The sequence below is a fragment of the Saccopteryx bilineata genome, chromosome 3, assembly GCF_036850765.1.
Source record: "Saccopteryx bilineata isolate mSacBil1 chromosome 3, mSacBil1_pri_phased_curated, whole genome shotgun sequence".
NCBI lineage: Eukaryota > Metazoa > Chordata > Mammalia > Chiroptera > Emballonuridae > Saccopteryx > Saccopteryx bilineata.
The window spans coordinates 2,546,984-2,567,832 of NC_089492.1; the positions used below are offsets into that span (position 1 = coordinate 2,546,984).

Sequence of the window (20,849 nt, forward strand, 5' to 3'; positions counted from 1 at the left end):
TGGCCCGTTTCCCTCTCTCCCCTGGGCTCCCTGGGGTCTGGCCCCCGCGAGGTGACGGTCACGAAGGGTCACACAGAACCCACCTGGCCCCGTTCACCCTGCGTCGCCGTCCCGTGGCCCTGGAACGCGAGTCTGCACGCGTCCAACCGTGCGGACACCAGACGGGCGAGGGGAGCCGCGTACCTGGCGTGTACAGCAGCACGTCCACGGCCTGCGGGACCGTCTCTCCGGCCGAGGGGTTGATCTTGTGCTTCAGGGTCTCCGAGGTGGTCTTGGGAACAGCCATGGGCACTGAAACACAGACACCGCGGTCGGTGTGCCGATTCGGAACCCGCCGTAGCCGACGGGCGCGCTGTGGCTTGCGGGAGAGGCCCCGGGGGGACTTCGCAGTCTGTGAGCTGAGGCTCTTTGGAAGCAGACCCCGGGGCAAAGCCACGCAGGGCCTGCGGCTGGCTAGCCTCCCTCCCACTCCCCAGCCTGACCACCGCACGCCACCGTCACCCCGGGCCTGGCAGAGAGGACCGAAAACGTGTCTCTACAACTAAGGAGTCCCCAGAGCCAGGGGCCGCTGCTCAGCCTCGGCACTGGGGACACGGGGCCCTCAGCCTGGCTGGGGCCGTCCCAGCGCGGAAGGGTGTTCACCAGCATCCCTGCCCCGCCCGGGAGGCCAGTGCCCCCCCCCACCAGGTGGAGGGTGAGAACTTGAGAAGTGAGTTTTCAGAATTCCCACCATGAGCTACTAACGTGACCTGGGACAGGCACCAGGCCCCACTAGCGCCACAGACAGGAAACCAGTTCTTGGTTTGTAACGAGGGACCCAGGCGCACACAGAGCCCAGGCGGGTGTCCCTCTGCCCGCTGAGAGGGAGCTGCCCCTGCTGGGTGACAGCAGGACGTCCGGGCACTGTCTGCGGACTTCACGCAGATGAGGCATGAGTTTGGGGGGGGCTCTAACACCCAACTGCAGGGTTGGCTCGATTTTGCTTCTAACTGTGAAAAAAGACCACGTTCAACATCTCATTCTAGACAACTGACAAGAGCTTCCCCCAGGCCACCCTGGGGTGCCCGTCTGGTGACAACCGGAGCATCTGACTGTCCAGGAGAGAGGGAGTCCGGGACAGGAAGCCTGAGGGAGCAGAGACAGAGGTGGCAAAGGGCCGAACATGCTGAAATGAAGACGCTCCCGAGGTGTGTCCTCATGCTGGGACGTTCTGGACACCAGAGCCCCTGGCTGCAGCCGCAAGAGAAACGGCCAAACAAACTTCCCAGCAGATGTGTTCCCAGCACAAGTGCCAACAGCGGGAAGTGGGGACCCTCCCAAGCCCACCCCGTGAGGGCACACACTGCAGCCGTCCAGCATCGGGGGGTAGCACCGGCTGACGGGCGACCTGGCTGAGCCCGGGGGATGTGACCCCGGGGGATGGGACCCCGGGAAGCAGAGCGCCCAGGGTCGGGGGGTAGCGCCGGCTGACGGGCGACCTGGCTGAGCCCGGGGGATGTGACCCCAGGGGATGGGACCCCAGGAAGCAGAGCGCCCAGGGTCGGGGGGTAGCGCCGGCTGACGGGAGACCTGGCTGAGCCCGGGGGATGTGACCCCAGGGGATGGGACCCTGGGAAGCAGAGCGCCCAGGGTCGGGCGGTCGTCAGAGGTGCGGCGAGGACAGGGGCGGAACAGGCACACGGGACAGCCAGATTTACAAAGTGCAGAAGAGAAGCGTCTGCCGACTGTGGGTCTGGGTGACACACAACGCATGTCACCCAAGACAAAAGCGAGTCAGGAAGCGGCTCTTACGCTCGTTCCTCATCTTATCGAAGTAGGACAACTTGGAGGCGGCGTAGATGGCCCCGGGCGACTGCAGCGTGCCCACGACGGCGTCCATCAGCAGCACGTGCGTCAGCGCCTGCTGGATGTACTGAGGGTCCTGTGGAAACAAGGTCCCTGAGCGCCGGCCCGACGTCCCAGGGACTAGGCTCTCCACGCAGCACGAGCAGCCGGAGCCCGGGAGGGGTGTCACCTCACGTCACGTCATGTCCCACGGCTGTTCAGAGTGGAGACAGGTGCCCTGCGTGGTCACGGCGGCCCCGCCCACGCCACACAGAGTCGCTCGCTCGGGATCCGCGTCTCAAGCACCCCCCGTGATGAGGACACCCCGTCCCGAGTGACTTCCCCACTGCACACGCGGTCTGCCTGACGTCCGCCGCTGCGACGGGAGCTGCTGTCGCCCACCTCGCTGACCAGGGGGCGTCTTACACACGCGTCCCCGGGGGAGCTCCCTGTCCACGCTCTCGGCCCGTTTTCTGACGGTGTTCCTGTCTCATCTGCCATTTCGACACAACACCTCGTTTCCCCCATGTCTTCCCTCCCTTGCCGCTGTGCACGGTCTCCTCTGTGACCATGGAGCGGTCAACGATGGGCCCGAAGTGAATGAGGGAGTCGGCCGTTAACGTGGCGCTACGGCAGGAACCCAGGGTGCCTCTGCCCAGACCGGGGCCAGCCCCCAGCGCAGACACCCTGGACCTGCCGAGGCCAGCCCCCGTCCCTCCACTCCTGGGACGTCATCAGAATAGGGGAAGCGGGGACACGAGGGGGACACAGAGCAGCCACCCACAAGGCCTTTTACTGGGTCTCGCCAACCGTGGCCTCTCTGGGGCCTCCTGGCCAGACCGAGGCCGCTGAGCTCTAGGGGCCGAGTGTTCCCCCGGGGACAGGCGGGTGCCGGGGCGGGGGGGGGGGCAGGGGCAGCCCTGTCCCCGGACCTTGTGGTCATCCGCCAGCTTCTTCCCAGCCCACATCTCCTTCACCATCAGGTGCCACAGGTCACACTCCGTCTTAAGGTTAGCTTCGAAGACTTCCTTCTTGGACACCACTTTAATTTTTAAGGTGGGTATTCGGAGAAACAGGACGGCCACCGTGGTGCTCCTGACTTGCTGCGGAGGCAGAGAAAGGGAGGGGGACAGTGAGCGCACAACACCCTCCCCTCCAGGGACACGGGCTGAGACGGGCGGCATGGAGGACGGGCAATCAAGCAGCGGTGGCCATCTAATGACACCGCCGTCCTCATCCACACACGCCGAGGGGCCTGCGGGCGCCGTCCTTGCGTGAAAGCAGGCCCAGAGCCCTTGGGGCTTGGCCAGCGCTGGGCTGCTGGTGGGCGGGAGAGGGGTCCGGGCAGGACAGAGAAGACCCTGAAATGACCCTGTTCCCAGAAGGGAGTGGAGGGGCCGGCAGGGGCAGGAGCCTCCATGTGACTCTGGCCTCAGAAACGAACAAGATCTCATCAACACATCCACACATCCACGGACTCATCCACAAGGACGCGTCCACACACGGACTCGTCCACACAAGGACTCGTCCACACACACACACTTGTCCACACAGACTCACACACACACGGCCTTGTCCACACACAGCCTCGTCCACACGTGTACACGGGGTTCCTTCTTGTACCTCCTTAGGCAGCTCTCCCTGTGGGTTCAGGGGGCAAGTCGAGCAAAGCCAGTGGGAACACCTGACCAGGCGGTGGCCCAGTGGATGGAGCATCGGACCGGGATGCAGAGGACCCAGGTTCAAGACCCTGAGGTCGCCAGCTTGAGCGCGGGCTCATCTGGTTTGAGCAAAAAGCTCACCAGCTTGAGCCCAAGGTTGCTGGCTCAAGCAAGGGGTTACTCGGTCTGCTGACGGCCCGTGGTCAAGGCACATATGAGAAAGCAATCAATGACAACTAAGGTGTCGCAACGAAAAACTGATGATTGATGCTTCTCATCTCTCTCCCTTCCTGTCTGTCCTTGTCTATCCCTCTCTCTCTGACTCTCTCTCTGTCTCTGAAAAAAAATAAAAATTAAATTAAAAAAAAGAAAGCCGGTGGGAACCACACAAGAGATGGGTCCATGGCCCCACACCTGCCACAGCACCGCGGGGTCCCTGCCTCCCGGCCTCTGAACAGCCAGCAAAAAGCACACCTCCAGCGCGCCTGGGTTTGGAAAATAAAGACCAGGCACAAGCTGAGTCCGATTCGACTTGGACTCCCCCACCCCCACCCCGGGGAAAGGACAGAAACTGGCTGGGCAGCAGAGTATCCCGTGACCGTGACCGCGGGGCCACCGGCTCCGCCCACCTCTATGTCCCTGAAGGTGGAGATCTCCACGTAGCCCCTCCCTTCCGTCAGCAGGAACAGGCGCTTCTGGGTCATGGCAATCTTGCCCACGCCGCGGTTCGTCTTCACGGAGCTGGACAGCTTGTAGACACACTCGTTCTTGTCTAGGTGCTCCATCACCGACGCAGGCAGGTTGACCTCCTGGGCCTCCGCTTCCGTCTCCTTCCAGCAGGTGTAGAAATCTCTGAAGGTCTCTGGGTCGATCAGTTTCTGCTGTCCTGAGTTTTATGGAGAAAAAGAGAGATTTCTTACGGCAAGAACTTTCACGTTCCCTGAAGAACCAGCGCAGTCCCCGAACGGGGCAGCAGGTGGCGCCAGTGCTCGCCCACTGGACGGGAAACAACACCTGGGAGAGCGTTCTCCCCTCCCGTGCCCTGCAACCTGAGGTGCCCAGGGTGGGCACTGGGTCTAGACCCAGCCCAGCTATCCTTCCCCTGCCCAGCCCCTGACCAGGGACGGGGGTCCTCCTGTGACCTAACCCAGGTAGTCACTATAACTTAGGACATCCGGTGGGAACACGGGGACGAGGACACTATGGTGGCAAGGATCTGTGCCACCACTAGGACTGGTGGCAGCCACCTCGGGGCCAGGAGGGGAGCCAGTGCCCGGATGAAGCTAACGGCAGAGACCAGGTCCTTGGCGACGTTCCCATCCCGGGATCGGTCAAGCCGTGCTAGAAGCCAGCTCACTATCTTCGGTTACACGAGCGAACGAATTACTTCTGTTACTATTGACCAAGGTGACCTTGATGGACGCGGCACCCTTTACAGATATGTCTTCATGCCCAGCTCCGCAGAGGTGGGACGACCCCACCCCCGCACAACGCGCCCCACAACCCTGGCACGACACCACACGACCGCTGGGAGGTCCGGCCCATTCTGATCTCCCGCCCTGGCTCTGTCCTGTCTCCGTGCCGCGCCCCAGCTCGGTCCATCCGCCACCGTTGTCCTGCGCAGGAAGCCGCTCCTAGATGGCCCACCCCGCTCCCAGCCTGCTTACCAGACACAAGCAGGGGCTCCACTGCCTTGTGCAAACACTTCGGGGCTCCTCGTCCACGGCAGGCCCCAGATGCCTCCACACCCCACATTCCAGTCTCACCCAGTGTGCCCTGAGAGGGGCCGTGTTGTCACATGCCCCTGCACACCTAGGTGTGGAGTGCTTGGGCCGGAAAACTCCTACCCATCCTCCAAGGCCCAGATCCAACGCCTTGCAGCCGCCACATTCAGCAACACTCCCTGTGCTCCGCCTACGACACGGGTTCCGTGGAATCCTCCCAGCCGCCTTCGGAGGCGACACTCCTGTCGGGCGCGTGCCCGAGTGGGGAAACTGAGGCATGGGGCGGGAAGCCCCTGCTGGCAGGCCTGAGGCCAGGCGGGCAGCCCCACTGCTGTGCGCTCTCGGTCTGCCTCCCTGCTGGAGCCTCGCTCTGCGGCGGGAGCCCCCTGTCCCCAGCCTGGTGTGCGGCCATGTCCCCACCTAACAGTGTTGGGCAACAGGGATCAGGGGACCTGGTACCACGCCGCAGTGAGCCAGCCCGGCCCGGCCCAGCAGTCACAGCAGCCAACTGTGAGAGGAGGGGTTCAGCAGAAGAAAGGATGGTACTGTCAGAATTAAAAACCGGCAGTCAGGCCCTGGCCGGTTGGCTCAGCGGTAGAGCGTCGGCCTGGCGTGCGGGGGACCCGGGTTCGATTCCCGGCCAGGGCACATAGGAGAAGCACCCATCTGCTTCTCCACACCCCCCTCCTTCCTCTCTGTCTCTCTCTTCCCCTCCCGCAGCCAAGGCTCCATTGGAGCAAAGATGGCCCAGGCGCTGGGGATGGCTCCTTGGCCTCTGCCTCAGGCGCTAGAGTGGCTCTGGTCGCAGCAGAGCGACGCCCCAGAGGGGCAGAGCATCGCCCCCTGGTGGGCAGAGCGTCGCCCCTGGTGGGCATGCCGAGTGGATCCCGGTCGGGCGCATGTGGGAGTCTGACTGTCTCTCCCCGTTTCCAGCTTCAGAAAAATACAAAACAAACAAAACTGGCAGTCAGATGCCAGGCACAGGCGCCGTGCTGTGAGGAGAATCTCCACCAGGGGGCGCCCACCTGCACTCTCCCCCGTCTGCAGAACCCAGACCTGACTGACGTCACTCTGGAATAAAATAGCAGGCGTGTTCTTATTCACACCAGTTCATTCCAAGTGGGTGACATGCAGCTTTGACTTAATAACTCTTTTCTACCACATGGTCCTGACACCGAAATGTACATTTGGAGCCACACTCTGGTAGTACTCACGTCCCAGAGTCAAGCCCACTCAGTGACCTCTGCGGTGTGAACGGAGCCACAGTGACCACGGGGCTCAGTCTGCTGACGCCCTCTGCATATGCCTGGGACCGTGTCCTGGTACGACCCCACAGGGGGAGGGGACCCTGAGAGGCGCTGAGCCCCCAGATGTCCTGGCTTCCATTCACGGCAGCCCCGGGTGCTGTTACTCGGGTCCCTGTGGGTTCCTGTCCCCCTGGGGCACAGCTCACTGCCCCATGCTGCCCAGCCCCATGGGTATCTTCTGGGCACATCCATCCAAACCGAGACCCCCAATGACACGCGCCCCCCACGCCTGCCCGCGCCAGCGTGTGCTGTTTACTCTCAGTGTCCACACAGAGCAGCATGTGGAGTGACCAGGGAGCACAGACCAGCTGGCCCCTTCGTCAGACTAACTGGGGCCGTGAACAGAGCAGCGAACTGGCCCACCGCCGCCTGGAGGAAGACAGCGCAGACGTGTACAGACACGCCCCACGCCGCAGTCTGTGGTCACCGGGGGGCCCTGCCAGCCCTGCTACCCGCAAAGGAGGACCTTCCTGGGTGCACGGGAGCCCCACACAGCAGAGGGAAAGAGCCGTGTCCCCACATAGAGATGGACAAAGATGACACAAAGGCAGCTCAGGGAAAGACCCGGAGTGTCTCCCAGCTGTGAGCAGACATTCCCCGAGAGCCACCACACCGCGTCACCCGACAGGCAGGCTGCAGCAGGAAGTGACGCCCAGGCGTGGGAGACACGCACTTCACAGGGGCTGCGGCCCCTCGGGGGACAAGGCCACCCACTGTCAGGATGGGTCCCCGCTCCCGAGGCCGAGCTTCCTGCACAGATCCTGGGGAAAGCCATCCACGTGCACACCCGGGGACAGGCAGAGTGGAGTCACCGTGCCGGCAACGAGAGGACAAGCACGCAGGACAGTGCCTGGAGGTGAACTCCCGCCCACGACAACACCGTCCCCCAACACGTGTCGACTCAGACACAGTGAAACACACAACCCGAGGACAGTTCTCTAGCACACCCGTTTGTGGAAAGTGCATTGGAACGTGGTCAGAGGAGACCCTCAAGTTGGGGACAGGGGTCCCTTTGGGCTGAGGGCAGAAGGGTGCTGAGCAAAGCAGACAAGTGCAGTGAATGCGAAACTGCAGTGCTCGCTGCAGTGGGACGGTGGCGGCGGGTGGCGTCTGTCACGCCGATCCTGTGCCCTCCATGTGTGTCTGAAGTGCTCCAGGTGACACACGTTGCCACACATCCAAGGACGGGACCATCACACTGGGAGTGGACCCCACAGGACAGGAGGGGACCTGCAGGGGCTTCCTGGTCCCCCATCAGACTGCCGAGACCTTCCCACCCCAGGGCGGCCTCTGCTGTCGGACGTGGCGGGAGGATCGCTGCCTGAAAGGCACGGCCACCCCGCCCGTTCCGGTCAGCGCCCAGGCCGGCGGCACAGCCCGGGCCGCGCGGTCTCGCCCGGGAGCCGACCGGCTCTCACGTGTGCCCCCTCTCACCTACGGTCAAGGCCTCGAACAGGCGGCCGATGATGTGGATGTCCCTGACGATGCCGGACTCCTGGACCCTCTGCATGAAGTCTTCCAGCGGCAGGTGTTTGCTGGGCAGCTCGAAGTTCTTCACGTGCTCGTCGGCCTTGGGGGCCTCGCCGGGCTTGTCCAGGACCTGGCTCACCAGCCTCCGCAGCTCGGGCATGCGCTCGGCCTGGGCGCGCGCGGGGCCCGCCAGGGACTGCACCGTGCTCCTCACCAGGTCAGCGGGGAAGATCCGGAGGTCCGTCTTGTACAGGCTCTGGAAGTCCAGCAGGGCCTCCAGCCGCTGGCCCTGCATCAGGTGGACGAGGCCCCGCAGGTACAGGTACCGGGCCAGCAGCACGGAGCTGTCGGGAGCCAGGCAGCCCATGGCTTTGCTCAGCAGGGCGACGCAGTCCGCGTAGTAGGCCCGCACGCACTGGCTCACCAGCGGGAAGTGGATCTCCGGGATCTTGAATGTGTGCGTCGTCGCGGGGTTCACGCTCAGAACTGAAGCAAAAGGGGAGAAGCAGACCGTTAGCACAGGCCTGCCGACGACCCCGCGTCCCCCACCCCTCACGCTGGCTGTCTCAGGAAAACAGGGATCCCTGGCAACGTCAAGTGAGAACCCGCGGCCTCTTCCGGGAAGCTCCGCAGAGCCCCCAGCTGAGCAGGAGGCCCGCGCTTTGCTTCCAGGGCACCTGGGAGACCAGGCCGGCGACTGTCTCTGGTGGAACAATCGTGCTGAGTGGCAGCGGTCCGCGAGTCTCCGGGGAGGACTGAGGCATCCCCACCAGGCCACGCTCCGCCCTGGACGGCGCCATCTCACTCCCTCAGCCGCAGCTCCGAGAGACAGGTGTGGTTACGCCCATCTTACAGATGTGGAGACAGGCTCCCAACCGACCCCGGTACAAGTGCCAGAGCCACACCTTGTCCTTCAGCAAATGCCACCAAGGACCTCCCGGGAGCCCCTGCCGGCAGGCGCTCGGCCCAGGGGACTGGGGTCTCAGCCGTGTGGCCTGGAGGAGGGGGCAGGGAGCTCGGGGCGACGGCCCAGAGGCCGCAGAACTGTCCCCACAGAGGAGCGGGCGTGGTTAGAGGCCCGGAGAGGAGACGCCACACAGGTGCGCAGGTCACAGCCGGGAAGCAGGGGTGCAGCGCGGGCCCCGCAGTCGCCCCAGAACGCTGGCTCCGCCTTCCAGGTCCTCTCAGAGAGGACACTCTGGGGCCCGGGCGGCGGCTCTGCCTTCCAGGTCCTCTCAGAGAGGACACTCTGGTGCCCGGGCGGCGGCTCTGCCTCCAGCCCCCAGCCCTCCGTCATCAGGAGGCACCGACCGGTACCTGGTACCTTAGCCCGAGACAGCAGCCACGGGGGCCCATGCGGCTCACAGCGCCCGGCCTCAGCGCCCTGGGGGGAGTGAGAGTCCACCCGCTCGGAGAGGGGCCCTGAGTGTAAGTCCCCGGGGTCACGCGGCTGGCCGCAGGTCACACAGAAATAAGACGGGCTCACACACGTCCAAAGATGTCTCACAGCAGTCCATGCGCTGAGGAGGCCCCACGCCGCCCTCGGGAGCTGCGCTCGTGGGTTTGCTTCAGAGACACAGCCGCTGAGTCTCACAGGGCGGAGATGGGCTCCCGCGTGCCCGTCCTGCCGAACGCCTCCCCCAGGGACCGCGCCCTCCTGTCTCTGCTGACACGTCACTCCCCCAGGGACCGCGCCCTCATGACTCTGCTGACACGTCACTCCCCCAGGGACCGCGCCCTCCTGTCTCTGCTGACACGTCACTCCCCCAGGGACCGCGCCCTCCTGTCTCTGCTGACACGTCACTCCCCCAGGGACCGCGCCCTCCTGACTCTGCTGACACGTCACTCCCCCAGGGACCGCGCCCTCCTGTCTCTGCTGACACGTCACTCCCCCCAGGGACCGCGCCCTCCTGACTCTGCTGACACGTCACTCCCCCCAGGGACCGCGCCCTCATGTCTCTGCTGACACGTCACTCCCCCAGGGACCGCGCCCTCCTGTCTCTGCCGACACGTCACTCCCCCAGGGACCGCGCCCTCCTGTCTCTGCCGACACGTCACTCCCCCAGGGACCGCGCCCTCCTGTCTCTGCCGACACGTCACTCCCCCAGGGACCGCGCCCTCCTGTCTCTGCCGACACGTCACTCCCCCCAGGGACCGCGCCCTCATGTCTCTGCTGACACGTCACTCCCCCCAGGGACCGCGCCCTCATGTCTCTGCTGACACGTCACTCCCCCAGGGACCGCGCCGTTCTGACTCTGCTGACACGTCACTCCCCCAGGGACCGCGCCCTCATGACTCTGCTGACACGTCACTCCCCCCAGGGACCGCGCCCTCCTGTCTCTGATGAAACGTCGCTCCCACACTCAGAGCCCCATCGTGTCCCCGACCCTGCCACCTCCGCACGGTGACAGGAGGACCCACGTCAGGGCTGATCCAGGGGGCGTCTGCTCCCCCCACGAACCTCACTGCCACAGGGCGGGCGCACAGGCCCCTTGCGCTCCGGGGTCAGGATGGACTTGGCACTTACTGGGGCCATCAGATGTCACCGTGTACTGTACACGCGCACGTCTGCACGTATGTGCGCAAGACACCCCGCGCAGAGCCGTGACCCTGGGCAGCGAGATCGGTTATGGGATATATGGGCAAGAAACATTTTTGCAAAGTGAATCATCTAAAAATATCACAGATACTCTGTTAAAAATTTTTAAACAGCCCGCCTGCCCCCTCCTACAAACGCGCGCTCTGCTGTCTCCCACAACCTGCGATGTGCGCGCCCACAGCCTGGAGGGCAGGGGCTCCGTCACCTGTGCTGCCGCCGCCACAGCCCGGGGCGTCCACCTTCCGGAGCGACGAGTTCCTGGGCGGCAGCTCGGGGATGGCGATGTCCTGCAGGTTGGGCATGCTGACCACCATGCGCCGCTGGGCCGCGCGCTGGGGCGAAGGTTTGCGGGAGGCCATCTTCTCTATGGTTGGCCGTCTAGGACTCAGAAGCATCCCGTTTATTCTGGGGGAGAAAGAAACGCTTTGTAGGCAGAAAAGTGACAGAGGAAGGAGCCTCAACTGCGCCGGTCCCTGGGGGGGTGGTCAGCGCTCCCACACCAGCGGATGGGGCGTGTCTCCATCTCCGGGGGGGGCACTGAAGGCTGGAGGAGGGACGGCGCCCCCCCAGAGGCCACGGCACGCAGAACCAGCGAGGGCATCGCCCGCAGGGGTGCATGTTGGAAGCTTCAGGGAAAGCACCGCGACGACGGGAGCGAGAAGGAAGCCTGGGGGTGGGGCTGACCGCAGACCCCGCCGTGGGCACGCAGCGCAGGGCGGAGCCTGCCTGTGGCCCAGCTCGTCACGAGCTGCTGAAGGTGAGTCTTCCGACCCAATCTACCGTCCATCCGTGCAGGTGAGGCTACAGGGCGGGAGGGTCTGTCCCCAGAGAGCCGTGCACCCACGCACAGCGGCCCACACCTGTCCTCCTCGGACTGCGTGCTGAGGTCCATCTGAGCAAAGGCGTCCATCCTGCGGCTGAGCCGGGCTTTGAGGAAGGAATGGAACATGTACGTGTCCAAGACCTGGAGGAGAAGACAGAGGTGGCTCAGTGGGGACCACAACTCTCCCTGCCCCCCATCCCTCACAGCAGCCCCCCGCCTGCCTTCCATTGGATCTGCAGAGGGACAGCCGAGCTCCTGCCACCCACACGAGGGCGAGCCTCCCACAGCAGGGCTGTTTCCACGGCGACACCCGCGTCCTGCAGCCCCTGGGATGTGGGCGGGCATGCCGGGAAGGACAAGAACAGGCAGGGAGGGGCGGCCACCACACTGGGGTCCACGCAGGGGGGCTGGGGAGCCCCGCAGGCGAGCGAGTGAGCGAGTGAGGGCCCGCAAGAAGGTGAAGGGAGAGAGGGGCCGTGCAGAAGGACGCGACATGAGCGCTGCCCCCACGGCCGGAGGGGCCGGCGGGCCACAGCAGGCGAGGAACAAAGGGGCGGCCACGGAGCCGGCCCACAGAGGGGGACATGCGGGGGCTCGGCCTCCCCTGGAAGTGTGGAGACGCCAAGGGCTCAGAGCTGCGCTGCGAGGCCCCCGAAGAGGCCCCAGAACACCACCCCCTCGCGACAGACAAGACCTGAGACGAGCCGCACGCCCGTGAGCAGGTGGAGAGGGACGCTGACCACTGACCGCTGCCCCTGACGGTGGAGTACTGCCAGGGGTGGGGGGGCCCACCGGGCACGGCCAGCGACGGACGCACCCGCGGTGACATGTGGGGGGGGCAGGGGAGCGTGGGGTGGTGTGGGAGGCTCGCCAGTCTCCCTCCAGGCTGCGGAGGTGGCCCAGGTGGGCACCCGTGTCAAAACTCATCACACGCAACACATAACACGGGTGCACCTCGTTAATTATTCTACAAAGAAGATGCGGCCAGAGGACGGACAGGAGCCAGGCTAAACGACCCCCTGGGAAAGGCTCACGCACCGTTCAGTATTAACAGGTGCCGACGACACTGGCCACAGAGCGCGGTCGAACCACGGAAACACGTGAGCAGCAGCCCCGCCCGCCGGCCCGCGCACTTAACCACGGAAACACGTGAGCAGTGGGCCCCACCCACCCGCGCGCCTGCACTTAACCACGGAAACACGTGAGCAGTGGGCCCCGCCCGCCCGCGCGCCTGCACTTAACCACGGAAACACGTGAGCAGTGGGCCCCGCCCGCCCGCGTGCCTGCACTTAACCACGGAAACACGTGAGCAGTGGGCCCCGCCCGCCCGCGCGCCTGCACTTAACCACGGAAACACGTGAGCAGTGGGCCCCACCCACCCGCGTGCCTGCACTTAACCACGGAAACACGTGAGCAGTGGGCCCCGCCCGCCCGCGTTCCTGCACTTAACCACGGAAACACGTGAGCAGTGGGCCCCGCCCGCCCGCGTTCCTGCACTTAACCACGGAAACACGTGAGCAGTGGGCCCCGCCCGCCCGCGCGCCTGCACTTAACCACGGAAACACGTGAGCAGTGGGCCCCGCCCGCCCGCGTTCCTGCACTTAACCACGGAAACACGTGAGCAGTGGGCCCCGCCCGCCCGCATTCCTGCACTTAACCACGGAAACACGTGAGCAGTGGGCCCCGCCCGCCCGCGTGCCTGCACTTAACCACGGAAACACGTGAGCAGTGGGCCCCCCGGCCCCGCACCCGCACTTAACCACGGAAACACGTGAGCAGTGGGCCCCACCCGCCCGCGCGCCTGCACTTAACCACGGAAACACGTGAGCAGTGGGCCCCACCCCCCGGCCCCGCACCCGCACTTAACCACGGAAACACGTGAGCAGTGGGCCCCACCTGCCCGCACACCTGCACTTAACCACGGAAACACGTGAGCAGTGGGCCCCGCCCACCGGCCCGCGTACATGCACTTAACCACGGAAACACGTGAGCAGTGGGCCCCGCCCACCGGCCCGCGCACGCGCACTTAACCACGGAAACACGTGAGCAGTGGGCCCCGCCCCCCAGCCCGCGTGCCCGCACTTAACCACGGAAACACGTGAGCAGTGGGCCCCGCCCACTGGCCCGCGTACACGCACTTAACCACGGAAACACGTGAGCAGCAGCCCCGCCCACCGGCCCGCGTGCCTGCACTTAACCACGGAAACACGTGAGCAGTGGGCCCCACCCGCCCGCACACCTGCACTTAACCACGGAAACACGTGAGCAGCGACCCCACCCGCCAGCCCGCGCACGTGCACTTAACCACGGAAACACGTGAGCAGTGGGCCCCGCCCACCGGCCCGCGTACATGCACTTAACCACGGAAACACGTGAGCAGTGGGCCCCGCCCACCGGCCCGCGCACGCGCACTTAACCACAGAAACACGTGAGCAGTGGGCCCCGCCCCCCAGCCCGCGTGCCCGCACTTAACCACGGAAACACGTGAGCAGTGGGCCCCGTCCACTGGCCCGCGTACACGCACTTAACCACGGAAACACGTGAGCAGCAGCCCCGCCCGCAGGCCCGCGCACGCGCACTTAACCACGGAAACACGTGAGCAGCAGCCCCGCCCACCGGCCCGCGTGCCCGCACTTAACCACGGAAACACGTGAGCAGCGGCCCCGCCCGCCCGCCGCCCCGCGCCCTCACGCCTCTGACCTGCTTGTAGAAGCGCTGGTCCCCGGGAGCCCGCGACTTGAGAAACTCCTCGCTGTTGAACACTCGGTGCTCGTAGTTGAGATGGTTCTTCACCTCCCTGACAAAGACAGAGCGTCCCGCGGGGGAAGCATCTCTCAACACACCAAACGCGCGTCCCGACCGGAAGCAGAGTGGCCACAGGAGACACGAGCAGAGCCCGCCCCCGGGGAGACCACTCCGGCCGCCGGAGGGACGCGCGTGGCTGTGCTCTGTGGCCGCGCTGTTCAGCCACATCAGGTGCGCCTTTTCCCTCCCACCGGGATGAGGACCCAAGAGGGCATGTCACTGTCATCGTCCGGCCCCCGGACGGTGTCCCTTACACAGTTGAAGGTGCAACAACCCATAACTGTTCACACAAACCAACCCAGGTTCCGATGGCGAGCCAGGAAGGGCAGCCGCACTCCGGGTGTTAACCCCGCGAGGCCGCCGCCTGACCCCCCACCCCAGGCCACCTTCCCACCCTACGCATGTCCTCATCTATAAATCCATGGGGACTTTGGCAGACGGTCTCCCAGATCTAAAGTAACAATCTACAAATACAACCCATGATCTCACAGTGACAGTCAGTATGGAATAGGGTGTTTTCTTCCATTGTGAGGAGTGGACAAAGTTTTATTATCTATAATATAACCACACCTTCTGCTTTTTTTTTATGAACTCAGAAAGCTTTTCAAGTGTTTAAAAAAAAACACAAAAAACCTTGCTCGTGAAAGATTTCCTCTTAAAAGAAGAAAAGGAAAACATTTCTACGGCCAAGTTATACTGCTTTGAGCAAAAAGGTAACACAACTTGTCTATGAGACACCATCCCGTTTCCTCCTAGTACATGATTTGTTTTATGTAAATACACACATCTGAGGAATGTGGCCAGCCTGACTGGTGGTGGAGCAGTGGACAGAGCATTAACCCGGGGCACTGAGGTCCCAGGTTCAAAACCGTGATCCCACAGCCACTGGCTTGAAGCCCAAGGTCGCTGGCTTGAGCAAGGAGTCACTTGCTCTGCTGTAGCCCCCCACCCCACCCCCCGGTCAAGGCACATATGAGAAAGCAATCGATGAACAACTGAAGAGGCTAAGGAGCCACAACGAAGAAGCGATGCTTCTCGTCTCTCTTCCTTCCTCCCTCTGTCTCTTTCTCACACACACACACACACAAAAGAATTCGGCCATTAGAATGGCGTGTGGACCAGCCGGCCAGCTCTGGCCTAAGCCCCTCGGGGCGGAGGGCCCTTCTGGCCGCCCCCTCCTACAGGACGCGCCCCTCACAGACCCGGGGACGCGGGACGCACCTGAAGATGCCGACGAGCAGCTGCAGGCTGAGCTGCTGGATCTGGCCGTTGAGCCGGTGCTGCCACGCCCGCTGGCGGGCTCGCCAGTCGCTGAGGTCGGTGCTGGCGCCCAGGTGGGCGAGGTCCAGCTCATGGTGCAGCTGCAGGCTCTGGACCCTGGAAGGGACAGGCGCGGGGTCACGGTGGAGAGAACACGCGGGAACCCAGGTGCTCAGAGTACCCACCAGTAACGGCGGGTGGGGAGCGTTAACAACACCCCCCCCCCATGAGTGTGTCCCCTCCCAACACAAAGGAATAGTCAGTGCAGAACTCACGGAGGGGAGGCCATGACTTTGCACATTTTTACCCAAAGTGAACCATTCTGAGGCCCATGCTCTGCTCGGTGAGGGAATACACACCCCCTCCTAGTGGCCAAAGGGTTTGCCGCCCGGCCTCCTGACCGCACACCCTGCCAGGCATGCTCAGATGCGCCCAACGTCCTGAGTCCCTACCCCTGGCCTGCCGGGGGACAGCCACTTACTTGTCCAGAGGTCCTAAACCATGAGCTGGTCCCAGCCTCCCCAACACTACCCACAGCTGCACTTGACACTTGGGAAACCCAGGTGTTCCCAGGTTTAAATACACAAAATAAACGCACCCCCCACACACGTCCCACCAGTATTTCCGAGCCCTGACCAGCCAATCCGGGCACCATCTGTGTGAGTGGGAGACAACATGGACGCCAGCCCAGTGAGCTGTGTGGTGTGTGGGGCTCACGTTTGAGTGGGAAGGAACAGGAAAACGGACAGGTGCCCCACAACACCCGAGCTCACGAGAGTGAAGTGGGGAGTCAGTGAGGTGATGGCCAGGAGGCGGCCAGCCGGTGCTCGAGAGAGGCCCCAGTGGTCCTGGACAGTGAGAGGCAGCGTGTACCCAGCCGTGAGTGATGGGGGGAGGGCACCCGGCTGCCAAAGGGCCTCGTGGGGCGCGTGGTCTTGCTGGGGGGGCAGAGCAGGTCCCCATGGGGACCCCTAACCAATGGGAGCACAAGACGCCCCTCCAAACACGAGCAAACCCCAGCCCTCGCATGTCTCCCCCTGAACACCACGGCCAAGTGGCTTTTGTTGATCGGAAAGTGATCAGGCGACTGGGAATATCGGTTCTACAGACACACGTGCCCCCCAGGACACATGGCTGAGGCCCCTGGGCACGAGCCGGCCAGCGGCCCCGGAGGACAGCTGTGCGGACTCCACGGCACAGCCCCCTAGGAGGACGGGTGTGGCCCGCCTGGGTGCAGGGCCTGCCACTCTCTTTAAGCGGGTGGGGTGCTCACAGAGGTGGGGCCCCTGTATCTTTCACAGAAACCTCACAGGCAGAAGGACCATTGGTTGAATTTCGTCCCTCAAAGTCACGTTGGGGTCCTAACCCCTAGTTGCTCAGATGTGACTGTCATAGGGGGAAACTAATTATGTTAAAGTGAGGTCACTGGGGTGGGGTGGGACCCCCCACTGTGACTGGTGTCTTTATAGGAGAAGGTGCTTAGGACACAGAGGGGACGATCATGTGAGGACACCAGGACGGGTCAGCCATCTACACACCAAGGAGAGAGGCGTCGGAGGAGCCAGCCCTGCCCACACCTGGACCTCAGACCCCCGCCTCCAGCACCGCTGGACAACACAGGTGTGGGTGACAGCCCGAGGTGACTGCAGCACCGAGTCGGAAACCGGGGGCAGACTGCGCCCACCACTCCCCACCCGTCCACACCTGCTCTCCCGACTGGCAGATGCCCTGGAGGCACCTCGACACGACACAACAGTCACCACACCCCTGCTGTCCTCCCCAGAAGGGCCCCCGCCAAGCCTCTCAGCTCCACGACAGAGGCCACAGGACCTGCGAAGCCTACAATATTTATAACCTGGTCCTTTGTGTGTGTGTGTGTTTTGTATTTTTCCAAAGTTGGAAATGGGGAGGTGGTCAGACAGACTCCCGCATGCACCCAACCGGAATCCACCCGGCATGCCCATCAGGGGACAACGCTCTGCCCATCAGGGGGCGATGCTCTGCCCATCTAGGGCATTGCTCTGTTGCATCCAGAGCCAGTCTGGCGCCTGAGGCAGAGGTCACGGAGCCATCCTTAGCGCCCGGGCCAACTTTGCTCCAATGGAGCCTTGGCTGTGGGAGGGGAAGAGAGAGACAGAGAGGAAGGAGAGGGGGAGGGGTGGAGAAGCAGATGGGCGCATCTCCTGTGTGCCCTGGCCGGGAATCAAACCCGGGACTCCTGCACGCCAGGCCGACGCTCTACCACTGAGCCAACCGGCCAGGGCCTAACCTGGTCCTTTTTTTATAAAGGTGTTTATTTTTTTAATTTTTATTTATTTATTTATTCATTTTAGGGGGGGAGAGAAACAGAAAGAGAGAAAGAGAGAAGGGGGAGGAGCAGGAAGCATCAACTCCCATATGTGCCTTGACCAGGCAAGCCAGGGTTTTGAACCTGCAACCTCAGTGTTTCCAGGTTGACGCTTTATCCACTGTGCCACCACAGGTCAGGCTAACCTGGTCCTTTTTTGACGAAGGTTGCTGATGCCTAGCAAGAGAGATGCAAAAACCCACCACAGCTGTATAACCAGGTGTGAAAACATAAGAGCACCAACCAAGTGTGGGGAGTGGGGAAGAACATCCACGTGGGACCCCAAGACTGACCGTGTCCCAGGGCAGGGCCGTGCATAACCAGCACTGGAAACCTACCCAGGGGTGGACGGATGGACGGACGGATGGATGGATGGATGGGTAATGGATGGAGGGATGGATGGATGATGGATGGATGGACGGATGGACAGATGGATGGATGGACGGACGGACAGACGGATGGATGGATGGGTAATGGATGGAGGGATGGATGGATGATGGATGGATGGACAGATGGATGGATGGATGGATGGACAGACGGATAGATGGATGGGTAATGGATGGAGGGATGGATGGATGATGGATGGATGGATGGATGGATGGACAGACAGATGGATGGTTGGATGGATGGATGGACGGATGGATGGGGAGAGAGGGAGGGGTGAGGGAGGAAGGGGTGAGGGATGGATGGATGGATGGATGGACAGATGGATGGTTGGGTGAATGAACAAGAGAGAACTTCTAAGATCACAGGCACAGGATCATGGGGCACAGAAGAGGCAGGGTCCCTGGAAGAGAGGTGACATCCCCAGCCTCTACAAGGCCATAATTAATACTTAGATAAGCTCAGAAAAAAGACAAAGGACTTTTAGTTTGAAAAGAAAATCGCAAATAATTTCCCAAACTATAAATACATAAACCATCTATCAATAACATAAGACTGGGAAAGGGACTTGAGGTCAGCCCGGAAGAACCGGACCAGAGGCGACCTCCAGCTCTACCTCTGAATGAACGTCTGCGCAGCCAGGAAGGGGATGTCAGGGACGTCCAGGCCATCGTCACTCGAGGAGGTGATGCTCCCGCTATCGATATTGATCAGAACTAAACCGTCAGCTTCCTGGAAAAGACGCGCACAGATGGACGTAAGAACCTGAGCACATCCTTGAACACACAGCCATCCGTCCCACACCCGCTGACACGGTGTCGTCGGCTGTCCAGGACCTGACTGCGTGTGGACGCAGAGCTGGGCATGACCCCCCCCTAGGGTGACCCCCCCCCCAGGGTGCAGTCAACACCACGAGTTACGTCAATGAGTTACATGCCTCTGTCTCTGAGTCAAGAATCCAATAATACACACCATCAAGCTTTCCCTGCCCAGGGACAAACACTGCAGGGGCTACTTCAGGGAACCGGAGAGAACATTCCAGAACCCCGGTGAGAGCAACACCAACATTCAACACCCAACCAGGCTGGTTCAGTGGCGTGGGCAGGGCCCTGGGATCTCTGCCCGCGCACACTTAAAATTTTTTAAATAGGGACATGGCTTACTTGTGAAGTCTTATCTGGGTCAAAATACACAAGTAATGCGTCATGCCCTAGGGTCCTGAGATTCCACTGTCCCTGGAATGTGGCGTGGGGTCCCCAGCAGGTCGCCACTCCCAGCTCCTATGCGGGGGGGGGGGGGTCCCACCTCGCGTGAAACACACAGACGACGTCTTCCAGGGCGAACGCACAGGGTAACGAGTCAGTCTGGGGACCAGCATCATCCGTGCGGATGCCGCAGGCCACGGCACAGACGTGCTACAGGCTGGCATCCGAGCTGCCAGCACTGCGGACAAAACACCCGAGCCCCGGCGGCTATCTGTTAATCCAGCTGCCCGACCTGTGCCCTCTCGGATGGGGAAATCATTAACGGCTCCTCCCCGGAGGCTGACTGCAGCAGTTAAGTAAATGCAACAAAGTGTTCCTTTCTCAAGGGTCTGAAACAAGATGGTTTCTCCCCCCCCCCCCCCCAATGGCTACAAAGAGAAACAATTTTAAACTTCAGAGTATAGCCATGTTTTTGTTTTTGTTTTTTTTAATGTGCAGGGCGGACCGGGTGAGATTTTTCCGTTCCTTCCGTGAAGGTCTGAATGGCCTTTTCTCAAAGTGTGTTTGTATCCTGGTGAGTCACAGGCATTGGCAGGCACCGGGAGAGGCCAGGCTCCTCCCCAGGACGCGGGCCAGCACCGCACCTTCCGCCTTCTGGGCCTTGCTCTAACAGGACCTCCCAAGTGAGGAGTTTACCTGGAAACCTGCCCGGTAGGAACTGCCCGTGGGCAGTGCTCCATACTGGCTGCCACTGCGGAAACACACATCACAGCCACAATGACACCCCACCGCCCACCACCAGGACAGCTAAACTGCAAAAGGCAGACAGTGACAAGTGCTGGTGAGGACGTGGGGAAGTTGGAATGCTCCAGGCAGCTGGGGGGGGGGGCTGTAAAATGGGGCGGAAAACAGTCTGGCCGCATCTGAGAGGGGTCAACGCGGCCGCTACCGGCCAGCCACCCACTCCTGCGGGGATGCAGAGTGTGCCCAGCCACAGACATGCACAGGGGCCTTCTCAGCGGCACTATTCGAAATAGTGAAGAGGTAGAGACAGCTCCAGTGCCCATCAGCTGGTGAACAGAGAGGCTGACTGCGCTACGCTGGCCCCAGGAAGTCCCATTCAGCAGGAGAGGCGAAGTCCAGGTGCACGCAGCGTGGACGCCCTCAGAGCGCTGTGCTGAGTGCATGAGCCAGGCACGAAAGGCCGTATTGACCGACTCCATTGATATAAAACCCATGGACGTGGGACAGGAGAGTCCAGAGACACAGAAAGAAGACAGTGGTGGCCGGGGGGCCGGGGGAGGATGAGACGGGGTTTCTTTGTGGGGGTAAAGAAAACATCTAACATTAGCTGGCACAACACGATATAAAGTTACCAAAAGCCACTGAACTGTACATTGTAACTGGGCACACCTCATGAGACATACACTGTATCTGAAT

General features: G+C 62.5%; 1 protein-coding gene across 2 annotated transcripts in view; it reads right to left on the minus strand.

Annotated features, from left to right (window-relative positions):
* DENND3 (DENN domain containing 3) overlaps positions 1-20,849 on the minus strand; it is a 50,729-nt gene that overhangs the window by 16,678 nt on the left and 13,202 nt on the right. For both annotated transcript variants that reach the window (XM_066265579.1, XM_066265578.1), the window contains exons 8-17: positions 18,821-18,936; positions 15,435-15,590; positions 14,109-14,205; positions 11,446-11,549; positions 10,791-10,990; positions 7,951-8,472; positions 4,115-4,371; positions 2,757-2,927; positions 1,792-1,921; positions 184-291 (exon numbers count right to left, since the gene is read on the minus strand). In XM_066265579.1, the coding sequence (XP_066121676.1) occupies positions 184-291; positions 1,792-1,921; positions 2,757-2,927; positions 4,115-4,371; positions 7,951-8,472; positions 10,791-10,990; positions 11,446-11,549; positions 14,109-14,205; positions 15,435-15,590; positions 18,821-18,936 (1,861 nt within the window). The remainder of the gene's footprint in view (positions 1-183; positions 292-1,791; positions 1,922-2,756; positions 2,928-4,114; positions 4,372-7,950; positions 8,473-10,790; positions 10,991-11,445; positions 11,550-14,108; positions 14,206-15,434; positions 15,591-18,820; positions 18,937-20,849) is intronic.